This window comes from Cebidichthys violaceus, unplaced genomic scaffold, assembly GCF_023349555.1.
Source record: "Cebidichthys violaceus isolate CVI_PGR_0920_01 unplaced genomic scaffold, fCebVio1.0.p SCAF_166, whole genome shotgun sequence".
NCBI lineage: Eukaryota > Metazoa > Chordata > Actinopteri > Perciformes > Stichaeidae > Cebidichthys > Cebidichthys violaceus.
The window spans coordinates 177,405-205,404 of NW_027176336.1; the positions used below are offsets into that span (position 1 = coordinate 177,405).

The 28,000-nt window shown below is 38.9% G+C and overlaps 2 protein-coding genes across 2 annotated transcripts in view; one reads left to right on the forward strand and one right to left on the reverse strand.

Annotated features, from left to right (window-relative positions):
• rad51d (RAD51 paralog D) overlaps positions 1–12,632 on the forward strand; it is a 28,258-nt gene extending 15,626 nt beyond the window's left edge. The window contains exons 10-11 of the mRNA XM_068711663.1: positions 1,033–1,140; positions 11,856–12,632. Coding sequence (XP_068567764.1) covers positions 1,033–1,134 — 102 coding nt within the window. The 3' untranslated portion in view covers positions 1,135–1,140; positions 11,856–12,632. The remainder of the gene's footprint in view (positions 1–1,032; positions 1,141–11,855) is intronic.
• lig3 (ligase III, DNA, ATP-dependent) lies at positions 11,414–27,996 on the reverse strand. The gene is made up of 21 exons (XM_068711662.1): positions 27,908–27,996; positions 26,025–26,578; positions 25,027–25,155; positions 24,395–24,631; positions 24,130–24,281; positions 23,782–23,948; positions 23,085–23,162; positions 22,816–22,984; positions 21,629–21,784; positions 20,590–20,721; positions 20,408–20,487; positions 19,697–19,784; positions 19,479–19,556; positions 19,246–19,369; positions 18,627–18,769; positions 18,384–18,458; positions 17,789–17,935; positions 17,453–17,600; positions 12,503–12,582; positions 12,339–12,422; positions 11,414–12,082 (listed from the first exon to the last, which is right to left on the reverse strand). The coding sequence occupies exons 2-21, from the start codon at positions 26,548–26,550 to the stop codon at positions 11,849–11,851; spliced, it is 3,027 nt and encodes a 1,008-aa protein (XP_068567763.1). The 5' UTR covers positions 26,551–26,578; positions 27,908–27,996; the 3' UTR covers positions 11,414–11,848.
• Between the last annotated feature and the right edge of the window lie 4 nt (positions 27,997–28,000).

Genomic DNA, 28,000 nt, shown 5'->3' on the forward strand with positions numbered 1-28,000 from the left:
TTTTTTGGGGCTTTTTGTACAACCAGTGAACGGAAGTGAGGTAGAGACGCCGTACACGGCTCTGGTAGAGGCAGCGACCTGTCAATCACTGTATGCCCCGCCCAAAAGCTATATCAGAGGTCTTCAACAGGGGGTCCGTGACCCCTAGGAGGTCCACGAAGTTTTTGGTTGATTAGACAATTTTTTATTTATTTTTTTGTCGTGAATGAGGTTTTGAAGGGCTTTTATTTTGGAATACTACATCAGAATGTCCTGGTTCTCTCCCAGTGACACTTTGAGGTGTTCTGCTATTAACCTGAAGTGAAATTATTTTGTAACTATGCACCGTTTCCTCTAAAACAGAGGTCTTCAACAGGGGGTCAATGAAATTTTTGGTTGATTCGACAATTTCTTTGGGGTTTTTTTCCAAACATGAATCTGTCCATTATTTGAATAGTTCAGTATTGGATGCAAGAAAAGAGGTATGTTTATGCATGGCACTATAGGCCCGGTTTAATATAAAACACAATTTTATACAATATACTGTATATAGTATAACCCATATTGTTGAGAGGCAAATGCCACGCTGTTAAGGCCTTAATTCACAAAGACAAAAGCAAGTGTTGGACACATGTCCATCTATAAGATGAGACAAAAGTTTCATTGTACACGACCACGATGAAACTTCAATAATAGGATTTATTGCCAATAACTAGAGACATGCAGCAGAACAGACAGAAGAAGCCTCTGATTATAGCAAATACAGAAGTGGACTTTTAGCGAGTATTAATGATAACGAGACAAAATTTGCTGAATACTGTTCTACGGTCTGTGTTACTTTTTCCCCCCTCTTCCATTAATAACTGTCAAAAAAGGCATTAATTATACATTTTCTGTTCTGTAGTTACAAAAGGTCTGTCAGACGAGACAAAGAAGCCCTTTGATAAAGCACGTTCACAATGAACAAAATGAATGTTTTATATTGCAACCAAGTTGTGTGTGTTTGTATTATAAAACTAGTAAATGAACCCTGTCTTCTGCTTCACCTCTCAGCCTTGTCACATCAAAGAGGAGTTTGACTTGCAGTGGTGGAGTCGCTCTAAAGAAGGATCCTCGAGAAAGAGAAAACTGGATGAGACAACTGTAGATCTCTGACCAAAGGTACATGAATGTTTAATACTGTGGGACCATGTGTAATGTATTCGTAGTATCCTCTGTGTTTGAGCGCATAGATAATAGACTAGTTATATAGACGTATAGGTCTTTTATTAACCGTTAAAGAGGGAGGGATATAGAGGAAGTCCTTTCTTCTGTGCATCTTTCAGGCTCTTCAGGGGAAGCAGCATCATGTGGCTTTTGCCCCCTCAGAGCTTCAATACATTCAAACATTTAATTAAACCTCCACATCGCCTGAAGCAGCCTGGGGATGAAGAGGCTAATCTGATTTTTCCTTGAAAGCCATTCATGTGCAGTTAAACCATTCCAGCGTCTCATTGAAGTCTCATGATCTAGAATCAAAGTGAAATGTTCTCAAATTAGGAGGAAAGCCTTCCTAAAACAACAGCTGCTTGTCATATCAGGGTCTTAAAAAGTATTAAATGTTGATAAATTTATTTAGCGACGATTATGTTTCTTAATAAGTAGTGGAAAGTCTTGTAAATGCAAATGCAACTTTCCGATGTATTCAATTTTGTAGCTCGTGTTTGTTATGTATATTTTCCAAAGCCTTTATAATAGGTTAGCGTGAATGTATTCATTGTGTGGGTGAATAGTGGGATTCTATGTGTTTAGTTATGGAATCAGATTTGACAACACTGACTGATGTTACGCCCGCATGTTAAACGACCGATAAAATGGGGGAATGCAAGTTTTTGGACAAATTTTAGGAAGAAGTTTATAGCATCCATACCACTAATTCATCTCATGTTAAAATGTACTGTTTACTATGACTTTTTTTGACATGCTATGTATACATATTATGGAATAAATAGCATCAGAAATTGTTACAGAGACCTTATATTATCTTTGTCAACATTTTGTTTATTCTTAATGGCAACAATTTTTTTCTTCTCAAAATGTGAACTGCTGTTTAATACCGTAAAAATAATGCATTTCATGATTTACAGGCCTCCTGCAGCTGCTTTAACAAAACAAAAAACTACATATACCGTACATTAATGTACGGGATTTTACCACCTTTGTTTTGGGTGTGCTGCTGCTGTCTGTGAATGTTGATGATATAAGAAATAAAGAGGCGAATGCAACAGTGAAATCAAATTAATTTTGCCTGTTCAATGCCAAGTCCATCGACCACTTCTAGCTCAAAAACGTCACAGTGTAGCATGTCCAAAAAAGTCATAGTATAGCATGTCCGAAAAAGTTATAAAGTCATAGTGTAGCATGTCCACAAAAGTCAACAAAAAAGTCAGTGTAGCATGTCCAAAAAAGTCATAGTATAGCATGTCCCAAAAAGTCATTAAGTCATAGTGTAGCATGTCGAAAAATTCACAGTATAACATGTCAAAAAAAAGTCATAGTATAGCATATCCAAAAAAGTCACAGTATAACCTGTCCAAAAAAGTCATAGTATAGCATGTCTAAAAAAGTCATAGCATAACCTGTCAAAAAAAAGTCATAGTATAGCATGGTGAAAAAAGTCATAGTATAACCTGTCCAAAAAAGTCATAGTATAGCATATCAAAAAAAGTCTTAGTCATAGTATAGCCTGTCAAAAAAACTGAAAAAATGGTTATAGTATAGCATGTCGAAAAAAGTCAAAAAACAGTCATAGTATAGCATGTCGAAAACAGTCATAGTTTAGCCTGTTGAAAACAGTCATAGTATAGCCTGTCGAAAAAAGTGAAAAACGGTCATAGTATAGCCTGTCAAAAGCCGTCATAGTATAGCCTGTCGAAAAAAGTGAAAGACGGTCATAGTATAGCATGTCGAAAAAAGTCAAAAAACAGTCATAGTATAGCCTGTCGAGAGCAGTCATAGTATAGCATGTCAAAAAAAGTCAAAAAACAGTCATAGTATAGCATGTCGAAAAAAGTGAAAAAACTGTCATAGTATAGCATGTCGAAAACAGTCATAGTTTAGCCTGTTGAAAACAGTCATAGTATAGCCTGTCGAAAAAAGTGAAAAACGGTCATAGTATAGCCTGTCAAAAGCCGTCATAGTATAGCCTGTCGAAAAAAGTGAAAGACGGTCATAGTATAGCATGTCGAAAAAAGTCAAAAAACAGTCATAGTATAGCATGTCGAAAACAGTCATAGTATAGCCTGTCGAGAGCAGTCATAGTATAGCATGTCAAAAAAAGTCAAAAAACAGTCATAGTATAGCATGTCGAAAAAAGTGAAAAAACTGTCATAGTATAGCATGTCGAAAAAAGTAAAAAAACAGTCATAGTATAGCATGTCGAAAGAAGTCATAGTATAGCCTGTCGAAAGCAGTCATAGTATAGCATGTCGAAAAAAGTGAAAAACGGTCATAGTATAGCCTGTCGAAAAAAGTGAAAAACTGTCATAGTATAGCATGTCGAAAAAAATTAAAAAACGGTCATAGTATAGCATGTCGAAAAAAATAAAAAAACGATCATAGTATAGCATGTCGAAAAAAGTGAAAAACGGTCATCGTATAGCTTGTCGAAAAAAGTGAAAAACGGTCATAGTATAGCATGTCAAAAAAAGTCAAAAAACGGTCATAGTATAGCATGTCGAAAACAGTCACAGTATAGCCTGTCAAAAGCCGTCATAGTATAGCCTGTCGAAAAAAGTGAAAGACGGTCATAGTTTAGCCTGTCGAAAAAAGTCATAGTATAGCCTGTCAAAAGCCGTCATAGTATAGCCTGTCGAAAAAAGTGAAAGACGGTCATAGTATAGCATGTCGAAAACAGTCACAGTATAGCCTGTCAAAAGCCGTCATAGTATAGCCTGTCGAAAAAAGTGAAAGACGGTCATAGTATAGCATGTCGAAAACAGTCACAGTATAGCCTGTCAAAAGCCGTCATAGTATAGCCTGTCGAAAAAAGTGAAAAAACGGTCATAATATAGCCTGTCGAAAAAAGTGAAAAAACGGTCATAGTATAGCCTGTTGAAAAAAGTGAAAAAACGGTCATAGTATAGCATGTCGAAAACAGTCACAGTATAGCCTGTCAAAAGCCGTCATAGTATAGCCTGTCGAAAAAAGTGAAAGACGGTCATAGTTTAGCCTGTCGAAAAAAGTCATAGTATAGCCTGTCAAAAGCCGTCATAGTATAGCCTGTCGAAAAAAGTGAAAGACGGTCATAGTATAGCATGTCGAAAACAGTCACAGTATAGCCTGTCAAAAGCCGTCATAGTATAGCCTGTCGAAAAAAGTGAAAGACGGTCATAGTATAGCATGTCGAAAACAGTCACAGTATAGCCTGTCAAAAGCCGTCATAGTATAGCCTGTCGAAAAAAGTGAAAAAACGGTCATAATATAGCCTGTCGAAAAAAGTGAAAAAACGGTCATAGTATAGCCTGTTGAAAAAAGTGAAAAAACAGTCATAGTATAGCCTGTCGAAAAAAGTCATAGTATAGCCTGTTGAAAAAAGTAAAAAAAACAGTCATGTATAGCATGTCGAAAAAAGTAAAAAAAACAGTCATAGTATAGCAAGTCGAAAAAAGTGAAAAACGGTCATAGTATAGCTTGTCGAAAAAAGTGAAAAACGGTCATAGTATAGCATGTCGAAAAAGTCAAAAAACGGTAATAGTATAGCATGTCGAAAAAAGTGAAAAACAGTCACAGTATAGCATGTCAAAAACAGTCAACAGTATAGCCTGTCGAAAAAAGTGAAAAAACGGTCATAGTATAGCATGTCGAAAAAAGTAAAAAAAACAGTCATAGTATAGCATGTCAAAAACAGTCAATAGTATAGCCTGTCAAAAGCAGTCATAGTATAGCCTGTCGAAAAAAGTGAAAAACAGTCACAGTATAGCCTGTCGAAAAAGGTAAAACAACAGTCATAGTATAGCCTGTCAAAAAAAGTCAAAGTATAGCCTGTCGAAAAAAGTGAAAGACGGTCATAGTTTAGCCTGTCGAAAAAAGTCATAGTATAGCCTGTCGAAAAAAGGTCATAGTATAGAATGTCGAAAAAAGTTAAAAAACGGTCATAGTATAGCATGTCGAAAACAGTCACAGTATAGCCTGTCAAAAGCCGTCATAGTATAGCCTGTCGAAAAAAGTGAAAGACGGTCATAGTATAGCATGTCGAAAACAGTCACAGTATAGCCTGTCAAAAGCCGTCATAGTATAGCCTGTCGAAAAAAGTGAAAAACGGTCATAGTATAGCATGTCGAAAACAGTCACAGTATAGCCTGTCAAAAGCCGTCATAGTATAGCCTGTCGAAAAAAGTGAAAAAACGGTCATAATATAGCCTGTCGAAAAAAGTGAAAAAACGGTCATAGTATAGCCTGTTGAAAAAAGTGAAAAAACAGTCATAGTATAGCCTGTCGAAAAAAGTCATAGTATAGCCTGTTGAAAAAAGTAAAAAAAACAGTCATGTATAGCATGTCGAAAAAAGTAAAAAAAACAGTCATAGTATAGCAAGTCGAAAAAAGTGAAAAACGGTCATAGTATAGCTTGTCGAAAAAAGTGAAAAACGGTCATAGTATAGCATGTCGAAAAAGTCAAAAAACGGTCATAGTATAGCATGTCGAAAAAAGTGAAAAACAGTCACAGTATAGCATGTCAAAAACAGTCAACAGTATAGCCTGTCGAAAAAAGTGAAAAAACGGTCATAGTATAGCATGTCGAAAAAAGTAAAAAAAACAGTCATAGTATAGCATGTCAAAAACAGTCAATAGTATAGCCTGTCAAAAGCAGTCATAGTATAGCCTGTCGAAAAAAGTGAAAAACAGTCACAGTATAGCCTGTCGAAAAAGGTAAAACAACAGTCATAGTATAGCCTGTCAAAAAAAGTCAAAGTATAGCCTGTCGAAAAAAGTGAAAGACGGTCATAGTTTAGCCTGTCGAAAAAAGTCATAGTATAGCCTGTCGAAAAAAGGTCATAGTATAGAATGTCGAAAAAAGTTAAAAAACGGTCATAGTATAGCATGTCGAAAACAGTCACAGTATAGCCTGTCAAAAGCCGTCATAGTATAGCCTGTCGAAAAAAGTGAAAGACGGTCATAGTATAGCATGTCGAAAACAGTCACAGTATAGCCTGTCAAAAGCCGTCATAGTATAGCCTGTCGAAAAAAGTGAAAGACGGTCATAGTATAGCATGTCGAAAACAGTCATAGTATAGCCTGTTGAAAAAAATGAAAAACGGTCATAGTATAGCATGTCGAAAACAGTCACAGTATAGCCTGTTGAAAAAAGTCATAGTATAGCCTGTTGAAAAAAGTCATAGAAACGGTCATAGTATAGCCTGTCGAAAAAAGTAAAAAAACGGTCATAGTATAGCATGTCGAAAACAGTCACAGTATAGCCTGTCAAAAGCCGTCATAGTATAGCCTGTCGAAAAAAGTGAAAGACGGTCATAGTTTAGCCTGTCGAAAAAAGTCATAGTATAGCCTGTCAAAAGCCGTCATAGTATAGCCTGTCGAAAAAAGTGAAAGACGGTCATAGTATAGCATGTCGAAAACAGTCACAGTATAGCCTGTCAAAAGCCGTCATAGTATAGCCTGTCGAAAAAAGTGAAAGACGGTCATAGTATAGCATGTCGAAAACAGTCACAGTATAGCCTGTCAAAAGCCGTCATAGTATAGCCTGTCGAAAAAAGTGAAAAAACGGTCATAGTATAGCCTGTCGAAAAAAGTGAAAAAACGGTCATAGTATAGCCTGTTGAAAAAAGTGAAAAAACAGTCATAGTATAGCCTGTCGAAAAAAGTCATAGTATAGCCTGTTGAAAAAAGTAAAAAAAACAGTCATGTATAGCATGTCGAAAAAAGTAAAAAAAACAGTCATAGTATAGCAAGTCGAAAAAAGTGAAAAACGGTCATAGTATAGCTTGTCGAAAAAAGTGAAAAACGGTCATAGTATAGCATGTCGAAAAAAGTCAAAAAACGGTCATAGTATAGCATGTCGAAAAAAGTGAAAAACAGTCACAGTATAGCATGTCAAAAACAGTCAACAGTATAGCCTGTCGAAAAAAGTGAAAAAACGGTCATAGTATAGCATGTCGAAAAAAGTAAAAAAAACAGTCATAGTATAGCATGTCAAAAACAGTCAATAGTATAGCCTGTCAAAAGCAGTCATAGTATAGCCTGTCGAAAAAAGTGAAAAACAGTCACAGTATAGCCTGTCGAAAAAGGTAAAACAACAGTCATAGTATAGCCTGTCAAAAAAAGTCAAAGTATAGCCTGTCGAAAAAAGTGAAAAACGGTCATAGTATAGCATGTCGAAAAAAGTAAAAAAACTGTCATAGTATAGCATGTCAAAAACAGTCAACAGTATAGCCTGTCAAAAGCCGTCACAGTATAGCCTGTCGAAAGCAGTGAAAAACGGCCATAGTATAGCTTGTCGAAAAAAGTCAAAAAACAGTCATCGTATAGCATGTTGAAAATAGTCATAGTATAGCCTGTCGAAAAAAGTCATAGTATAGCATGTCGAAAAAAGTAAAAAAACGGTCATAGTATAGCATGTCGAAAACAGTCACAGTATAGCCTGTCAAAAGCCGTCATAGTATAGCCTGTCGAAAAAAGTGAAAGACGGTCATAGTTTAGCCTGTCGAAAAAAGTCATAGTATAGCCTGTCGAAAAAAGGTCATAGTATAGAATGTCGAAAAAAGTGAAAAAACGGTCATAGTATAGCTTGTCGAAAAAAGTGAAAAACGGTCATAGTATAGCATGTCGAAAAAAGTCAAAAAACGGTCATAGTATAGCATGTCGAAAAAAGTGAAAAACAGTCACAGTATAGCATGTCAAAAACAGTCAACAGTATAGCCTGTCGAAAAAAGTGAAAAAACGGTCATAGTATAGCATGTCAAAAACAGTCAACAGTATAGCCTGTCAAAAGCCGTCACAGTATAGCCTGTCGAAAGCAGTGAAAAACGGCCATAGTATAGCTTGTCGAAAAAAGTCAAAAAACAGTCATCGTATAGCATGTTGAAAATAGTCATAGTATAGCCTGTCGAAAAAAGTCATAGTATAGCAAGTCGAAAAAAGTCAAAAAAAGGTCATAGTATAGAATGTCGAAAAAAGTAAAAAAAACGGTCATAGTATAGCATGTCGAAAACAGTCACAGTATAGCCTGTCAAAAGCCGTCATAGTATAGCCTGTCGAAAAAAGTGAAAAACGGTCATAGTATAGCTTGTCGAAAAAAGTCAAAAAACAGTCATCGTATAGCATGTTGAAAATAGTCATAGTATAGCCTGTCGAAAAAAGTAAAAAAACGGTCATAGTATAGCATGTCGAAAACAGTCACAGTATAGCCTGTCAAAAGCCGTCATAGTATAGCCTGTCGAAAAAAGTGAAAGACGGTCATAGTTTAGCCTGTCGAAAAAAGTCATAGTATAGCCTGTCAAAAGCCGTCATAGTATAGCCTGTCGAAAAAAGTGAAAGACGGTCATAGTATAGCATGTCGAAAACAGTCACAGTATAGCCTGTCAAAAGCCGTCATAGTATAGCCTGTCGAAAAAAGTGAAAGACGGTCATAGTATAGCATGTCGAAAACAGTCACAGTATAGCCTGTCAAAAGCCGTCATAGTATAGCCTGTCGAAAAAAGTGAAAAAACGGTCATAGTATAGCCTGTCGAAAAAAGTGAAAAAACGGTCATAGTATAGCCTGTTGAAAAAAGTGAAAAAACAGTCATAGTATAGCCTGTCGAAAAAAGTCATAGTATAGCCTGTTGAAAAAAGTAAAAAAAACAGTCATGTATAGCATGTCGAAAAAAGTAAAAAAAACAGTCATAGTATAGCAAGTCGAAAAAAGTGAAAAACGGTCATAGTATAGCTTGTCGAAAAAAGTGAAAAACGGTCATAGTATAGCATGTCGAAAAAAGTCAAAAAACGGTCATAGTATAGCATGTCGAAAAAAGTGAAAAACAGTCACAGTATAGCATGTCAAAAACAGTCAACAGTATAGCCTGTCGAAAAAAGTGAAAAAACGGTCATAGTATAGCATGTCGAAAAAAGTAAAAAAAACAGTCATAGTATAGCATGTCAAAAACAGTCAATAGTATAGCCTGTCAAAAGCAGTCATAGTATAGCCTGTCGAAAAAAGTGAAAAACAGTCACAGTATAGCCTGTCGAAAAAGGTAAAACAACAGTCATAGTATAGCCTGTCAAAAAAAGTCAAAGTATAGCCTGTCGAAAAAAGTGAAAAACGGTCATAGTATAGCATGTCGAAAAAAGTAAAAAAACTGTCATAGTATAGCATGTCAAAAACAGTCAACAGTATAGCCTGTCAAAAGCCGTCACAGTATAGCCTGTCGAAAGCAGTGAAAAACGGCCATAGTATAGCTTGTCGAAAAAAGTCAAAAAACAGTCATCGTATAGCATGTTGAAAATAGTCATAGTATAGCCTGTCGAAAAAAGTCATAGTATAGCATGTCGAAAAAAGTAAAAAAACGGTCATAGTATAGCATGTCGAAAACAGTCACAGTATAGCCTGTCAAAAGCCGTCATAGTATAGCCTGTCGAAAAAAGTGAAAGACGGTCATAGTTTAGCCTGTCGAAAAAAGTCATAGTATAGCCTGTCGAAAAAAGGTCATAGTATAGAATGTCGAAAAAAGTGAAAAAACGGTCATAGTATAGCTTGTCGAAAAAAGTGAAAAACGGTCATAGTATAGCATGTCGAAAAAAGTCAAAAAACGGTCATAGTATAGCATGTCGAAAAAAGTGAAAAACAGTCACAGTATAGCATGTCAAAAACAGTCAACAGTATAGCCTGTCGAAAAAAGTGAAAAAACGGTCATAGTATAGCATGTCAAAAACAGTCAACAGTATAGCCTGTCAAAAGCCGTCACAGTATAGCCTGTCGAAAGCAGTGAAAAACGGCCATAGTATAGCTTGTCGAAAAAAGTCAAAAAACAGTCATCGTATAGCATGTTGAAAATAGTCATAGTATAGCCTGTCGAAAAAAGTCATAGTATAGCAAGTCGAAAAAAGTCAAAAAAAGGTCATAGTATAGAATGTCGAAAAAAGTAAAAAAAACGGTCATAGTATAGCATGTCGAAAACAGTCACAGTATAGCCTGTCAAAAGCCGTCATAGTATAGCCTGTCGAAAAAAGTGAAAAACGGTCATAGTATAGCTTGTCGAAAAAAGTCAAAAAACAGTCATCGTATAGCATGTTGAAAATAGTCATAGTATAGCCTGTCGAAAAAAGTCATAGTATAGCAAGTCGAAAAAAGTCAAAAAAAGGTCATAGTATAGAATGTCGAAAAAAGTAAAAAAAACGGTCATAGTATAGCATGTCGAAAACAGTCACAGTATAGCCTGTCAAAAGCCGTCATAGTATAGCCTGTCGAAAAAAGTGAAAGACGGTCATAGTATAGCATGTCGAAAACAGTCACAGTATAGCCTGTCAAAAGCCGTCATAGTATAGCCTGTCGAAAAAAGTGAAAAAACGGTCATAGTATAGCCTGTTGAAAAAAGTGAAAAAACAGTCATAGTATAGCCTGTCGAAAAAAGTCATAGTATAGCCTGTCGAAAAAAGTAAAAAAAACAGTCATAGTATAGCAAGTCGAAAAAAGTGAAAAACGGTCATAGTATAGCTTGTCGAAAAAAGTGAAAAACGGTCATAGTATAGCCTGTCAAAAAAAGTCAAAGTATAGCCTGTCGAAAAAAGTAAAAAAACTGTCATAGTATAGCATGTCAAAAACAGTCAACAGTATAGCCTGTCAAAAGCCGTCACAGTATAGCCTGTCGAAAGCAGTGAAAAACGGCCATAGTATAGCTTGTCAAAAAAAGTGAAAGACGGTCATAGTTTAGCATGTCGAAAACAGTCACAGTATAGCCTGTCGAAAAAAGTGAAAAACGGTCATAGTATAGCATGTCGAAAAAAGGAAAAAACAGTCATAGTATAACCTGTTGAAAAAAGTAAAAAACGGTCATGTATAGCATGTCGAAAAAAGTGAAAAAACAGTCATCGTATAGCATGTTGAAAATAGTCATAGTATAGCCTGTCAAAAGCCGTCACAGTATAGCCTGTCGAAAGCAGTGAAAATGCTAGTGTTATGTATATTTTCCAAAGCCTTTATAATAGGTTAGCGTGAATGTATTCATTGTGTGGGTGAATAGTGGGATTCTGTGTGTTTAGTTATGGAATCAGATTTGACAACACTGACTGATGTTACGCCCGCATGTTAAACGACCGATAAAATGGGGGAATGCAAGTTTTTGGACAAATTTTAGGAAGAAGTTTATAGCATCCATACCACTAATTCATCTCATGTTAAAATGTACTGTTTACGATGACTTTTTTTGACACGCTATGTATACATATTATGGAATAAATAGCATCAGAAATTGTTACAGAGACCTTATATTATCTTTGTCAACATTTTGTTTATTCTTAATGGCAACAATTTTTTTTCTTCTCAAAATGTGAACTGCTGTTTAATACCGTAAAAATAATGCATTTCATGATTTACAGGCCTCCTGCAGCTGCTTTAACAAAACAAAAAAACTCTACATCTACAGTACATTAGCGTACTGTATGTGCTCTCTGCTAGTTTGCATGTGTACAAACCATAAAGGACTGGGACAGAATACATAACAGGACCTGAGAGCAGTGTGTAATTCAACTCAAGGACACAGCAATTTTCCAAATCAGTTTCATAATAGAGTGTGATCTGACCTTTGGGTCCAAAGCATAAATATAACATTGCTTGCACAGATGTGCAGTAGTTAAGAGACATGTTAACAGTGCATAATCTGTGTTTTGTTTGTCTGCATCGTTAACAGGGAGGTACAATCCGCCTCTTGCGGATACATTCCCAGATCCATCCGGGTGACACTCTCTGGGCCTGGCTGTCTTCTTCGGGTCCAGCCAGCGTATGTGTGGCCGAGGAAATGTCATAATCCGGTACGACGTCTCCATCGTACGCCACAAAGTACCGCTTGAGCTTGGCAAAGTCCTGCACTGAGACGGGCAGGGACAGCTTCACCCCACTGAAGATGTCCAGCAGCGTCTACAGGAAGCACAGTACATGTGTTCAACATTTCATTTATAATACTAGTAAACTGAAAATCAAGAACCTTGTAGTACTTTATTGTTATTATCCGAGTTTACACCTTCCGTTTAGGGAACATAAGAAAAAAAAATTTGCTGAATTTGAATAGCTGTTAAGATAATGAGCCATTAAACCCTACAAAGGCAATGGAAGTTTGAATATGTTGGAGCTCGATGACCACTCGTCTTGGTTTACATTTAAATTGTTGACATACCTTGTCGTTACTTGGCTCCAGTAGTGTAGCGGTTGGCTTTGTTTTGCTTTGTCCATTACTGTGGACACTTTCACTCTTCTTCACCTGACAGGAAACAGAACAGACAATTCATAACATGCTGTAATGATGCATCTGTCGTGTGTGTGTGTGTGTGCAGTAAATACCTTTTTTGCACTGGGTGCTTCTGAGCCAGGAGTCCTAGGCTGCGATTTTACCACCTTTGTTTTGGGTGTGCTGCTGCTGTCTGTGAATGTTGATGATATAAGAAATAAAGAGGCGAATGCAACACTGAAATCACACTCATTTTGCCTGTTCAATGCCAAGTCCATCGACCACTTCTTGCACAAAAACATCATAGTATACTAAGTGAAAAAAAATCATAGTATAACATGTCGAAAAATGTCATGAAAAAGTCATCGTATAACATGTTGAAAAAGTCGTAAAAAAAGTCATAGTATAGCATGTCGAAAAAAGTCATAAAAAAGTCATAGTATAACATGTCGAAAAAGTTGTAAAAAAGTCATAGTATAGCATGTATAAAAAAGTCATAGTATAACATGTCTAAAAAAGTCATAGTATAGCATGTTGAAAAAAGTCATAGTATAACATGTCGAAAAAAGTCATAGTATAGCATGTCTAAAAAAGTCATAGTATAACATGTCGAAAAAGTCGTAAAAAAGTCATAGTATAGCATGTCGAAAACAGTCGTAAAAAAATCATAGTATAACATGTCAAAAAAAGTCATAAAAAAGTCATAGTATAACATGTCGAAAAAAGTCAGAAAAAAGTCATAGTATAACATGTCGAAAAAAGTCATAAAAAAGTCATAGTATAGCATGTCAAAAAAAGTCATCGTATAGCATGTCGAAAAATGTCATGAAAAAGTCATAGTATAACATGTTGAAAAAGTCGTAAAAAAGTCATAGTATAGCATGTCGAAAAAAGTCATAGTATAGCATGTCTAAAAAAGTCATAAAAAAGTCATAGTATAACATGTCGAAAAAGTCGTAAAAAAGTCATAGTATAGCATGTCGAAAAAAGTCATAAAAAAGTCATAGTATAGCATGTCGAAAAAAGTCATAGTATAACATGTCGAAAAAAGTCATAGTATAACATGTCTAAAAAAGTCATAGTATAACATGTCGAAAAAAAGTAATAAAAAAGTCATAGTATAACATGTCGAAAAAAGTCATAAAAAAATCATAGTATAACATGTTGAAAAAGTCGTAAAAAAAGTCATAGTATAGCATGTCTAAAAAAGTCATAGTATAACATGTCGAAAAAAAGTCATAAAAAAATCATAGTATAACATGTCGAAAAAAGTCGTAAAAAAGTCATAGTATAGCATGTCGAAAAAAGTCATAAAAAAGTCATAGTATAACATGTCGAAAAAGTCGTAAAAAAGTCATAGTATAGCATGTCGAAAAAAGTCATAGTATAACATGTCGAAAAAAGTCATAAAAAAGTCATAGTATAGCATGTCGAAAAAAGTCATAGTATAACATGTCGAAAAAAGTCATAGTATAACATGTCGAAAAAAGTCATAGTATAACATGTCGAAAAAAGTCATAGTATAGCATGTCTAAAAAAGTCATAGTATAACATGTCGAAAAAAAGTAATAAAAAAGTCATAGTATAACATGTCGAAAAAAGTCATAGTATAGCATGTCTAAAAAAGTCATAGTATAACATGTCGAAAAAAAGTAATAAAAAAGTCATAGTATAACATGTCGAAAAAAGTCATAAAAAAATCATAGTATAACATGTCGAAAAAAGTCATAGTATAGCATGTCTAAAAAAGTCATAGTATAACATGTCGAAAAAAAGTCATAAAAAAATCATAGTATAACATGTCGAAAAAAGTCATAAAAAAATCATAGTATAACATGTCGAAAAAAGTCATAAAAAAATCATAGTATAACATGTCGAAAAAAGTTGTAAAAAAGTCATAGTATAGCATGTCGAAAAAAGTCATAGTATAGCATGTCGAAAAAAGTCATAAAAAAGTCATAGTATAGCATGTCGAAAAAAGTCATAAAAAAGTCATAGTATAACATGTCGAAAAAGTCGTAAAAAAGTCATAGTATAGCATGTCGAAAAATGTCATGAAAAAGTCATCGTATAACATGTCGAAAAAGTCGTAAAAAAGTCATAGTATAGCATGTCAAAAAAAGTCGTAAAAAAGTCATAGCATAGCATGTCGAAAAAAGTCATAAAAAAGTCATAGTATAACATGTCGAAAAAGTTGTAAAAAAGTCATAGTATAGCATGTCGAAAAAGTCGTAAAAAAGTCATAGTATAACATGTCCAAAAAAGTCATAAAAAAGTCATAGTATAACATGTCGAAAAAGTTGTAAAAAAGTCATAGTATAGCATGTATAAAAAAGTCATAGTATAACATGTCGAAAAAAGTCGTAAAAAAGTCATAGTATAGCATGTCGAAAAAAGTCATAGTATAACATGTCTAAAAAAGTCATAGTATAGCATGTCTAAAAAAGTCATAGTATAACATGTCTAAAAAAGTCATAGTATAACATGTCTAAAAAAGTCATAGTATAGCATGTCTAAAAAAGTCATAGTATAACATGTCGAAAAAAGTCATAGTATAGCATGTCTAAAAAAGTCATAGTATAGCATGTCTAAAAAAGTCATAGTATAGCATGTCTAAAAAAGTCATAGTATAACATGTCGAAAAAGTTGTAAAAAAGTCATAGTATAGCATGTATAAAAAAGTCATAGTATAGCATGTCGAAAAAGTCGTAAAAAAGTCATAGTATAGCATGTCTAAAAAAGTCATAGTATAACATGTCGAAAAAGTTGTAAAAAAGTCATAGTATAGCATGTATAAAAAAGTCATAGTATAGCATGTCGAAAAAGTCGTAAAAAAGTCATAGTATAGCATGTCGAAAAAGTCGTAAAAAAGTCATAGTATAGCATGTCGAAAAAAGTCGTAAAAAAGTCATAGTATAGCATGTCGAAAACAGTCGTAAAAAAATCATAGTATAACATGTCAAAAAAAGTCATAAAAAAGTCATAGTATAGCATGTCGAAAAAAGTCATAAAAAAGTCATAGTATAGCATGTTGAAAAAGTCGTAAAAAAAAGTCATAGTATAGCATGTCGAAAAAGTCGTAAAAAAGTCATAGTATAGCATGTCAAAAAAAGTCGTAAAAAAGTCATAGCATAGCATGTCGAAAAAAGTCATAAAAAAGTCATAGTATAACATGTCGAAAAAGTTGTAAAAAAGTCATAGTATAGCATGTCGAAAAAGTCGTAAAAAAGTCATAGTATAACATGTCCAAAAAAGTCATAAAAAAGTCATAGTATAACATGTCGAAAAAGTTGTAAAAAAGTCATAGTATAGCATGTATAAAAAAGTCATAGTATAACATGTCGAAAAAAGTCGTAAAAAAGTCATAGTATAGCATGTCGAAAAAAGTCATAGTATAACATGTCGAAAAAAGTCATAGTATAGCATGTCTAAAAAAGTCATAGTATAGCATGTCTAAAAAAGTCATAGTATAGCATGTCTAAAAAAGTCATAGTATAACATGTCGAAAAAGTTGTAAAAAAGTCATAGTATAGCATGTATAAAAAAGTCATAGTATAGCATGTCGAAAAAGTTGTAAAAAAGTCATAGTATAGCATGTCTAAAAAAGTCATAGTATAGCATGTCGAAAAAGTCGTAAAAAAGTCATAGTATAGCATGTCGAAAAAGTCGTAAAAAAGTCATAGTATAGCATGTCGAAAAAAGTCGTAAAAAAGTCATAGTATAGCATGTCGAAAACAGTCGTAAAAAAATCATAGTATAACATGTCAAAAAAAGTCATAAAAAAGTCATAGTATAACATGTCGAAAAAAGTCAGAAAAAAGTCATAGTATAACATGTCGAAAAAAGTCATAAAAAAGTCATAGTATAGCATGTCAAAAAAAGTCATCGTATAGCATGTCGAAAAATGTCATGAAAAAGTCATAGTATAACATGTTGAAAAAGTCGTAAAAAAGTCATAGTATAGCATGTCGAAAAAAGTCATAGTATAGCATGTCTAAAAAAGTCATAGTATAACATGTCGAAAAAAGTCGTAAAAAAGTCATAGTATAGCATGTCTAAAAAAGTCATAGTATAACATGTCGGAAAAAGTCATAAAAAAATCATAGTATAACATGTCGAAAAAAGTCGTAAAAAAGTCATAGTATAGCATGTCGAAAAAAGTCATAAAAAAGTCATAGTATAACATGTCGAAAAAGTCGTAAAAAAGTCATAGTATAGCATGTCGAAAAAAGTCATAAAAAAGTCATAGTATAGCATGTCGAAAAAAGTCATAGTATAACATGTCGAAAAAAAGTAATAAAAAAGTCATAGTATAACATGTCGAAAAAAGTCATAAAAAAATCATAGTATAACATGTCGAAAAAGTCGTAAAAAAGTCATAGTATAGCATGTCGAAAAAAGTCATAGTATAACATGTCGAAAAAAAGTAATAAAAAAGTCATAGTATAACATGTCGAAAAAAGTCATAGTATAACATGTCGAAAAAAGTCATAGTATAACATGTCGAAAAAAGTCATCGTATAACATGTCGAAAAAAGTCATAGTATAGCATGTCTAAAAAAGTCATAGTATAACATGTCGAAAAAAAGTAATAAAAAAGTCATAGTATAACATGTCGAAAAAAGTCATAAAAAAATCATAGTATAACATGTCGAAAAAAGTCATAAAAAAATCATAGTATAACATGTCGAAAAAAGTCGTAAAAAAGTCATAGTATAGCATGTCTAAAAAAGTCATAGTATAACATGTCGAAAAAAGTCATAGTATAGCATGTCGAAAAAAGTCATAGTATAACATGTCGAAAAAAGTCATAGTATGGTTTTTTTTATTACATGTTTCGACATGCTTTTTTTTGACATACTATAAATTTTCGCGATATATTAAATCATGTCTTTTTTCGACATGCTATACTATATATACTATTCTCTGACATTGTACAGGTAAAATTAATAGCAAACATCAAATTCAAACCTTTGCATAAGCATCACTTTGTACTGTAAAAACAAAACAATGCCGAATCTTAAAAACAGTGAAACCGGTGCGTCCCTTGATCGTGTACTCACTGGTCTTCTTGGGTGGAGGTCTGCGGGTCGAGGGAGACGGGGAGCTTCCTCCGCTGTCCCCTCCTGAGGAGCCCTTGTCGTCGTTGGACGTAGACGGTCCGGCCGTCACTTTGAAGTCACAGTTCTCCTTTGATATGCGGAAGAGCTCCTGAAGCACAGGGACGGAACCACCATGTGAGCTTCGGCCCGAGAGACGTCTTGCATTCAAACGCTCGAGTGCTGGTGTGTTTTACTGCACTCTGGAACAACTATACATTGAACCCCCCCCCCCCCCACGCCCCCCCCCACGCATCGGACCACGGCCCGTGTGTCTGAATAGAACTGGCGATATCCTACTTTAAGCTGCTCCAGGTTGGTGGCAGTCTTCCAGTCCTTGTCATCGCGGATGCGCGTCATCCGGGGGAAGCGGATGGAGATGCCGTCGGCGGTGTGCATTTCGGATTTGGAAAACTCCGCGCCAGTGATCTCCCAGACGGGCGCTTGCTGCAGCGGAGGAAACGCAACGGCAGAGGACATGACGAGGCAGGTCTATCCATGGAAGTGACAAGCAATTCTAACTTCTGCTCAAATATGGGGGGAGGGAGGGAGGGAGGGGGAGACGTTTGAGGATTTCATTACCAAGTTCTATTTTCAGACTTGAAAGCCAGAAAAGGGTCATTTCAATCAAATGCTTCCAATCTCTGATCATGCAAAACTGGCTTTCGCCTCCCCGGCTCTGTGGCCGATCATTATCTCGATGCGTTTTTGAGAGTATTTGGAGAAATTTCTGCAGGGAGATGTATGCAAGAGATGGGCCCCCCCCCCCCACCCCATTGCTTCATTTAAAAAAAAAAAAAATTTAAAAAAAGGTCTGCGGTACCCAGATAGGCAATCGGCTGCGTATGAACGGACCATCTGGGAAATACAAATGTGCCGGGTAGCGAAATCTCACCTGAGGATCTCGAATAATGAAATCTGGATAATAGTTCTTGATGATTTTCAGCCAGCCTGGGATTTTGCTTGGGTCCTACACACACACACACACACACACACACACACACACACACACACACACACACACACACACACACACACACACACACACACACACACAGAGACACAAATGATTAATCTTTGGTTTTATTAGATCAGCTCAATACTGCAGACAGGCCTCTTTAAGTGGAAACTCTCTGACCTTGCTGATTTTGATCACATCCAGCTCTTTCTGGAGCCGGGCCAAGGTGGCGTCGTCGTAGCCTCCGGAGCACTTGGTGACTGTGCACCATTTCCTGGAGTGTGGGTCGTAACAGCCCATCAGAAAACTGGACATGATGCCCCCTGGTGGGTAGAAGAGAGCGCGCACACACACACACACACACACACACACACACACACACACACACACACACACACACACAAGCGCGGCATTAGGAAGTGCTGCCAGTGGATACATTCTACACTCCTACACACTGTTGTTTCACAGAATTAGCCTCCTTAAATCCACTCGTGAGGTGGTTTTCCACTTTTGTCCCACAGTATGTCAAAGTGCTTTTCATCCGATTTGTCGTTTCTGTTTTATTCGCCGCTCTTCCCGTCTTCATTAGCCGCGCTTTTTGAGATTTGCACCATTTGTTGTGCTTCCATTGTGTTACATTACAAACGCCTCCTCGAGCGCCGCGTATTCGTGACGCTGTAGAGTTGTTACTGTTGCTCTTTTCTCCAGAGTCTCACGCCTCATCTGACAGGAAGCGGCTACGCATTGACAAGAGAGCACCGACAAAGCGCTCAGCGGACGGTCGGGTTCTTTTACGGACCGTTCGAGCCTTTTCCGTAGAACGCCCCCAGAACCACCAGGTCGGCCGTGTCGGCCATGGCGCCTTCGTTCAGGTAGTCCTTCTTCACCTTCAGCCAGTGGCGCTTCCCTGGTTCGTAGGAGCCCTGAGACAAAACGGATAGTGTCAGTGTAACCTATGTGTGTGTGTGTGTGTGTGTGTGTGTGTGTGTGTGGGATGCATCCGATTCTGAAAGTTAAATAAGAGCAGCTCACCTTCAAGTCTTTGAGCACCAGGCCTTCAAGTCCCTCTCTGATGACTCGAGTTATCATTTCAGCCAGATCTCCGGCCCTCTGAGACAGACAGACAGACAGACAGACAGACAGACAGACAGACACACACACACACACACACACACACACACACACACACACACGTGAGCCATGACAGATGTATTCATGCGACAGAAAGACGAATTCCGAGCTGAACTCACGGTGACGTGTTTCATCTCTGAGAACAGGATCCTGTTGGTCACCTCAACCATGTTGTCGTGCAGGAACTTCCTGCGCTCAGACAGAGGCCTGCAGAACGACAACGTTTCGCACTATTATCCACGACGTCCACAGGTATTAATGTTCAATACAACATATCTGTGGCACTACTACGGGATACAAAAAAGTACTTTGAAATAACTTCAAATGAAATACTCCTGGGCTTTGGTTTTTGTTTTCGAGGAAATCAGGTCGGCTGAGTCAGTGATCTCCTTTAAGAGGAGCTGAATTTACATATTCAGAGCATTTATAGAGCAGCAAACAACAACAAACAACCATTTGATCTGTAGGCAGCGAGTGAATGTGAGTCCAAGGGTGTGTGTGTGTGTGTGTGTGTGTGTGTGTGTGTGTGTTGACGGCGTCGTCACAGACTCGTAGAATCAGAGAACCCCCCCCCCCCCCCCCCCTCAGGTTAGCACCGTTAGTTGCAAGCCGCTGGCTCAGCCGTCGCCATGTTGAGAGCCGCGTGGAGGCAATCCCTCCACCGTACACATGCACTCAATTTAGAGTTGAACACCTTTAAGTCTCTTCTTAAAATGTCCTTTCCTGATTTAAATTTCATTTATTTCCATTTTTAAAATTGTTTTCTTTTCCTGTTGTTCCCTGTTTATAACATTTGTTTTCTAAATAATATTATCATGAAACCACATTACCTCTCCATGAGACTCACGCCGTTGAAGTAGATACAGTCGAAAACAAAAAGGCACACTTTGGCGTCCTGAAAGGCGGCTTTCTGAGGAGACAGAGGGCCGAGTGAGTGACAGCTCCGCTCCACGTCGGAAACAACAAACACCAAAAGAAAAACAAGGCGCAAAACCGGCCGCGGCGTTCTCACCTTGTGTACACCCAGAGTCCCAAAGGGGAGGGGTTTACTGGTCTTTGTGTCAATTAGAAGAACTTCAGCATCCAATATCATACTGTGGCCTCCGGGGAAAGCCTGAGGGATGTATTCCTTGAAATGGGCCACCTGAAACACAGACACGGGGGGTTTAGGCGCCGAGCGGAAACAAGACGCTATTAAGGCGACACCTGAGAGAGTTATTAACGGGCTCGCCACGGTGAAAAACAAACTTTAAGCCGACGAGGAGCTCAGAATGTATTGTTGTTGTTTGGTTTTTTTTTACAGCATCTGGGGAAAGCAATCTGTGATGAAATATCACAATCTGAAGCTTCGTTTTTTGGCTGATTTTTCTGACGGAAGCGTTCGTCACACGTGATGCGTTCAAGGACTGTCGGGAAGATGACCATCTGAAGATAATGGCGGTTTTTCTAGAGGCTTTTTTTTTTTTTTTTTTTTTTAACAGTCATTTAGCAGACGCTTTTATCCAAAGCGACTTACAATTCAGTATCTATCTACAAAAGGAGCAATTGTTGGGGTTAAGTGTCTTTGCTCAAGGACACACTGACATGAGACTAGCAGTGCCGGAGCCGGGGAATCGAACTGCTGACCCTCTGATTGAAAGGCGGCCCTGCTCTCCACTTAGCCACGGTCACCCCATGAGTCTAAGTGCCTGGTGTCCTTTCCTGAGGTTTACTGGGGTTCAAGGTTGCTGTGAGGTGTATTCTGTGCACAGCAGCAGCAGCAGCAGCCTCTAGTGGTCAGAAAGGGCTAATGCACGTGATGTGGAGCTATTTTATCCCTGCATGTCCACAGGCTCTCGGCCTCACGCTGAGAGAGCCGATGCTGCAGAATCAACTGTGAGAAACGTCTGCATGTCACGCTGGGAGAATACCTTTAAGCTGCTAATCCATCCGGGGCAAACCTGGAGGAGGTTCTACTCTGACATGCATTGTCATACTAATTGGTGTACGGCCTCACATGCTGTGTGTGTGTGTGTGTGTGTGTGTGTGTGTGTGTGTGAGATCAGACTGACTTTGTGCGGTAACACGGGCTTGAGGCTGCGGCTGAAGTAGCTGAAGACGTCGCCGTTCTTGTGGACTTGCACGCGTTCTCCGTCGTACTTGATCTCGGAGTACATCCCGTTGGGGCATTTCTTCATGGCGTACTCGATGGATTTGCAAGCCTCCGCCTGAAATCACAGAGGAAAACAAAACACACACACACACACACACACACACACACACTCTCTCAGCAAGGAACCAAACTTTTCGTCCACATCCACCTGCTGCTCCGACGGCGAGCCCGTCACCCTGAATGACACGAAGCCGGGAACTAAAACGTTACGCAGCTGCAGTGAATTTCAATTGACTTTTTATATTGTGTAATCAAAAGTCTGCTGCGTAATGTGAAACGTAATGGTCCGTAGCGTTTCTATTGGAAGGCACATTTTAAATGGTGCTGAATTAATAGTTGCATTGGGGATGTGCTCAGAGCGGAGAGTTATCTGGACGGTCCAGCTGCCGCCTTGTTTGGTTATCTAGTGACGGGCCATCAGCTGGAAACGGTTTGAACACTTCCTCTTCATCTGCTGGAGTTTTCCTCTAAATGGGAAGAAATCTAAGGACCTCATTCAATCTCCTGGCCGACCCGGTCAGCTGGCAGCGACACGGTCCCTCGTCTCCTAGTGGACGGACGTGAGGAGGAACCAGCCGGCAGCCTCCGGTTCTGACGAGTGAAGCCGTGTTAAAAGCTGCATTCTCTCTAGTGTCCACCAGGGGGCGACTCCTCTGGTTGTATAGAAGTCTAGTCTACAATGACTCTACTTCTCTCTTGATTTATTCCCTCAGTAAACATTGTAAACATGAGTTTATGGTCTCAATCTCAAGTTTCAAGTCTTCTTCAATACAGCATGATGTTCATTTAGTACATTATGGTCCATTTAGAGTCAAACAGACCATAAAGCAGGGGATGATTTAGGGGGCGGGGCTACACAGTGATTGACAGGTCGCTGCCTGTACGCCGCAGGTAGCCTGTCCAATCACTGCATTTGGGCCAAAATGCAGTTAATAAATGTAATGTGTTTTCTCTAGAACCGATTTAAAATGCTTCAGTGACTATCTCGGCATCGGAATGTGTATAAAAACCTCCCCTTTCATATTTAACCCTAATTCCCTCGCTGCATTGAATCACATGAATCTGTTGAAAACCACTGGGGCTCACCAACATGGGCTGAACGGGGGTCATGAGCGAGGCCTCCACGGTGAGGAGCTTCCTGGGCCCCGAGCCGTCAGTCGCCTCCTGCTGGTTCCTCAACACCCGCTCCACCACGTCGCCCAGGTTACGCGAGGCCTTGAAGGCGTCGTAAGCGTTCGGATCCACGGCGTCCAAGCTGCGCGACGGACAAACAAAGAAGCGGGGAGTTTGAAAAAAAAAATACAGTCGTTCTTCAAAAAAGTGTACATTTGCTTCTAAGCTGAACAAACACTTACACGTGTTTTGCTCCGGAGTTCATCTTCAAGTCGTGTTTAATGAGCCGAATGATGCATTTCAGGTCGTTACTGGTGCATCTATGAGAAGAGAAGGCAGATTATACAAGTCCTGCAGCAATGCATGAGGCAGAAAACTAGCTGGTTATTATTATTATTCTGGAATTCCCAGAAACTGTATGAATTCAGAATAAACAGCCCTCTCACTGTTGTTCCACACAAGAAGACCGTTTATTCATTCTGTCGGTTTACCGCCTGCAAAATGTTATTTATGACAAATAAACACAGTCCCACTCTGACATCTGCTACTGTGGAGCGCACCATGTCAAATACAGATGTCTCGTGTGTGTGTGTGTGTGTGTGTGTGTGTGTGTGTGTGTGTGTGTGTGTGTGTGTGTGTGTGTGTGTGTGTGTGTGTGTGTTAGACATGCCTCAGGCAGACAAACAAGAAGGAGGGTGAAAAAAACGGCAGAAAAACAAACAAATACCAATACTGTACCAACAATACTGAGAAAAGAAAATCACACAATCTGTCTTCACGACGTTTACACATTTTGTAGGAAAACGTTTTTTAAAAAAGCAATTTGAACGACGGGTCGAGCGCCAAAACAAACGGCGTCGCGCGGAGAGGCTCGACTTCAGAAGAGAAGGCCAGACGCGAGGACTTCGAGCTTCGTGTGAAAATGAAGCGCCGCATTACTTTTTGGAGATTTCCTCCAGCTCCGTCTGCTGCTCGTCCTCCTTGGTCAGCTGGGCGAGGCGGGTCAGCGAGGCGTCCACTTCCTGGATGGTCAGGAGGCTCTTGGTCGCCGCCGGGAATGATTTGCTCTCGTCGAAGAACATCCTCACCGTTTCAGACACGTCGCCCTTCAAAAGAAAAAAGAAAAATCCATTTCAAGATGCGATGTCAAGAGACCACAGAATAAAATCCCCCGAAAAAAACGTATTTCTCAAACAAAGAGGATCAACAAAACGGCTTTGAATAGTTCTAAAATGAAATATTCAGCATGTGTTTGAACGTGTGTGTGTGTGTGTGTGGATCACAGACCTGCTCCAGATCGCGCACCATGTCGTCCTGGTTGCACCTGAAGATGCGGCTGAAGAGCTTCACGATCTGCTTGTCGTTGAGGTTGTAGACGCTTTTCACGACGCCCGGCAGGAGCAGCTTCACCGTGAGGAACAGGTCTCCGCGGAACTTGTCTAGGTTTTTAGGAGAAAAGTTCAGTAGAAACCTCGGGCCTTTTGGGATTCCGTCACACAGAAAAAGTGTTATCGACACACACACACACACACACACACACACACACACACACCTCCACCTGAGCCCTTCCTGAGGAACTTCTCAATAATCTGCGTCTTGACGTTGTAGCTGTTGTGTTCGGCCACCGTGGCGCAGAGCTTGCGAAACTCTCTGAAGAGGCAGTCCTTGTGCTGGGGGTCGCAAAGCTGGGCGGACAGGGGACTGCCTTGGCTGGCTGTGGCCGAGAAGGAGGAGGAGGAGGAGGAGGAGGAGGAAGGTCCCGGGCTGCCGGAGCTGCCGGCTTTCGCAGCTGACGGAGAAATGAGGCGGAACGGAACATGTTGTCACGAGGCCAATTTGACAAGAACGGCTGACGAAATATCACAATTGTAAGCTTAGGTTCAGTTGCTTTTTCTGATGGAAGCGTTCGTCACACGCGATGTGTTCGAGGACTGTCGGAAAGAGGACAATCTCGCGATAATGACGGGTTTTCACAGCTTCCGGCTACTATGAACACTGTAGTTTTGACGACCGTTTAAAGAGAACATGCTTTTCTATCCCGCCTGGCGGGTTTTCCGGGGGGGTTCAGAGGGAAAAGGCAGATGCAAAACGCTATTTAAGAAAAAAAAGGTGTTTGCATGTAAAGGTGCATTAATCCATCTGGTGCATTCACATGCGAGTGACCACTGAGATGACACATCTTACCGGTGAAGCCTGAGAACTTCCGCGGCGCGTTGACAGACGGGTCGGCGGGAGGAGCCATGAGCTGACCGGAGGCGTTCATCTTGACCTGCACCTTCTTCTTCGGACTGGCATTGACTTTAGCCATCAGGTCTGTGAGACAAGAGGAGGAACACTTCAGAACAAAACCGTGGAACCGTTTGAGACCAGAGGCCGCACCTCACCGACCGGGGACTCGACGGCAAAAGGGTTGCCAGGTTTTTGTCATTTTGAGAAATTCGTAACAAATTACAATCCCGAACCGTGAAACAGACACATTTTTGTTGCTCACACGCCCACAGGCAGAGACGACGGTGAAGCGAGCGGAGTTGTTTTGACTGTTAACCTTTCCAAAATCACTAGAGAACGTGCAAACCGACTGACAAAGAACCAGAAGAACCTGAAGGAAAAGCAAAAAAAAAAAAGGGGGGGGGGGGGGGATTTGTGAAGTCTTGAGAGTCTTTTGAGCTGGATGGAAAATCAAACCGCAAAGCGTGCACCGTAAACATGACACGTACATGTCGCATATTCATTATTGAAGAGTCAAAAGTCTCACGGTAGTCTTGAGCCCCGTTAGCAACAGAAGTTTCAAATGCACGAGTGAAACGGGAAGAAACGTGTGAACTTTGAATGAATTCTGAGCGGACGCCTGATCAGACCCTAAAGTAAACACACATCCACGATCATGTAGAACTCAAACAAACACGTTATTGTAGCTGTTCCGTTTGTTTTACTCGTGAACGAATTAACTCAGGTTCACGATACGTAGAGTAGAATCACACAGCTCAATGTTCCCATGATGCCCTTCTGCAGTGTTCAGCCATCTAATTACTTGTACTGGTTTAACAGGTACGCTGGCATCAGGAACGCATTTCATTCAAATCACTGAAAAAGGGAAGAGATATCTGTAGTGCCGTGCGATGCCTTTGGATTCTTTTGTATCGTCTGTTAAAAAAAAAAAAAAAAAAAAGGTGATTCTGTACCTGAAACGTGTTTATTGATGATCTCCTTGTCTTGGTCCTGCAGCTCCTCCCAGCCCTCCAGATCCGTGATGTCCTCGATCTTCTTGGTGGTGGCTCTGGCCCGTTCCAGCTTCTCAAATATACACTTCGCGTGATACCACTCTTTCATCTCCCCCGCAGACTCGCTGAAGGGGTTTGGCACAACCTTCCCTATGCGCACCACTTCTTTGGGGATTTTGTCCTTGCATTTCTTGCATCCCGCGGTGCCGCGCTTGGCGTACTCCACGATGAACCTCTGTTCCGCCATGTCCGGCGGCTCGGAGAAACGCTGACGCGGGGAAAGCCGGGGAGGTTTGTGCTGGAGGAGTCCGGGCACCAAGGAGAAATGATGGATTTGCCGGCGAAAATGTAACGCGTGGACAGCGGAGGGAGATGGAGGTTTAAAGCACGGAGCGACAGAAAGGGCTCCGCACGCTTTCTGGAGATGCTGACGCTGCAGGCCGACGCAGACAGTCTTGTGCGCTGATAGGATCAGTGGTCTATGCATCCAGATGTGACGGTGGGCAAGTCACAGCCTAAAGAAAGCAAAGAGGGATACTGATTAAAGGGTGTTATTGTTGGTTGTCGGTTGCTTTGACATATCATACATTACTGGATCAATCATCTGGAGTAAAGGGCTCAGCATGGTCTTATTTTGCCACATATCTGCACTCATTCAGACCCGTGACTCCCAATAAACAAAGATAGCGTCAACAACTGGGCCCTAAAGTGGTTGACGCGAGCAAGTCGCTGTTTGGGTCAATGTTTCACTCGTCGTGGTTTTAACACAATGTCTTGATTAGGTTCATTAGTTCACATTTATACTTATATATAATATATATAATGTTTACTACATTAAAACAACATAGCGTAATACCAACGGCCCAGAGACTGTGCTACACACAGCGACATAAATAGATAAAGTCTTGGTAAATCGGAGGAGGATTGTAGTTTAATGTGACGAAGAACATGCAATTCACAGCTGCAACGATTAAACAATTAGTTGAATTTCATTAAATAAACTATTCAATTAACAGGCAAATATTTTGATATTGATTAAACGGGTTGAGTCATTACTTAAGAAGAAAAGTAAAAAAAAAAAAATCTCAGATTCCAGCTTCCTAAATGTAAATATTTTCGGGTTTCTTAATTTGTTTAAAAAAATAAATAATAATAATAATATAATTAAATATAATAATTATATATATATATATTTTATAAATAAATAATATAATAATATATTTTAATATTTGTTTTTCTTGTGACAGGAAATTTAATATGTCTGAATTGTGGACTAAACAGGATATATTTGCCGACGTCATCTTGGGCTTTTGGGAAACACTCAATGACACATTTTTTCCCCATTTTCCGAAAATTCTAAAAAACAACTAAACGATTAATCGAGGAACTAGTCGACAGTTCTATAGTCGATGGAAGCCCTCAATGGGTAATTACTAGCAGTACAATGAATGCCAATCCAACCATTACTACCCACAATGCAATTCGACAGTTCGAGCTAACGTTAACATATAGCATTCACTTTGTTTACTAAATTACCCAAATGTAGCTGTTACTGCATTAACGTTACATGAACAATATTTCCTTTAGCAAGGTAACATAGTACGTTTTATATCATTTTAACACGTTAATATGAAGTTTAACGTTACACGACCACGGCAATTGTTTGGCTAACTATTGATTAGCTTTAGCCACGTTACTCCCTCAGTTCCACGTACACATAACCGGCTAGCCTAGCTTATATTATCATATGTAATATATATATATATTGCACGACTAGCTATTCAATCTAAGTTGTCATATCGCTAATATAGTTGCACATAAATGATGTTAGCTACTGTCGTTACCTTATTGAAGCTTAGTCAAATAGGATGGCACGTTTATAATAGCTAGCAGCTAGCACTTCTCATTGTTGTTAGCCAAGTGCTCAACAGTGTCAA

Coding starts and splice junctions, on each gene's coding strand:
- lig3 (XM_068711662.1), bottom strand. CDS start 26,550: ATGCATAGACCACTGATCCTATCAGCGCACAAGACTGTCTGCGTCGGC. Junction 23,163..23,781: donor CTGGAGGAAATCTCCAAAAA/GTAATGCGGCGC, acceptor CTCTTCTCATAG/ATGCACCAGTAACGACCTGA. Junction 17,936..18,383: donor TCATTATTCGAGATCCTCAG/GTGAGATTTCGC, acceptor CCTCCGCTGCAG/CAAGCGCCCGTCTGGGAGAT.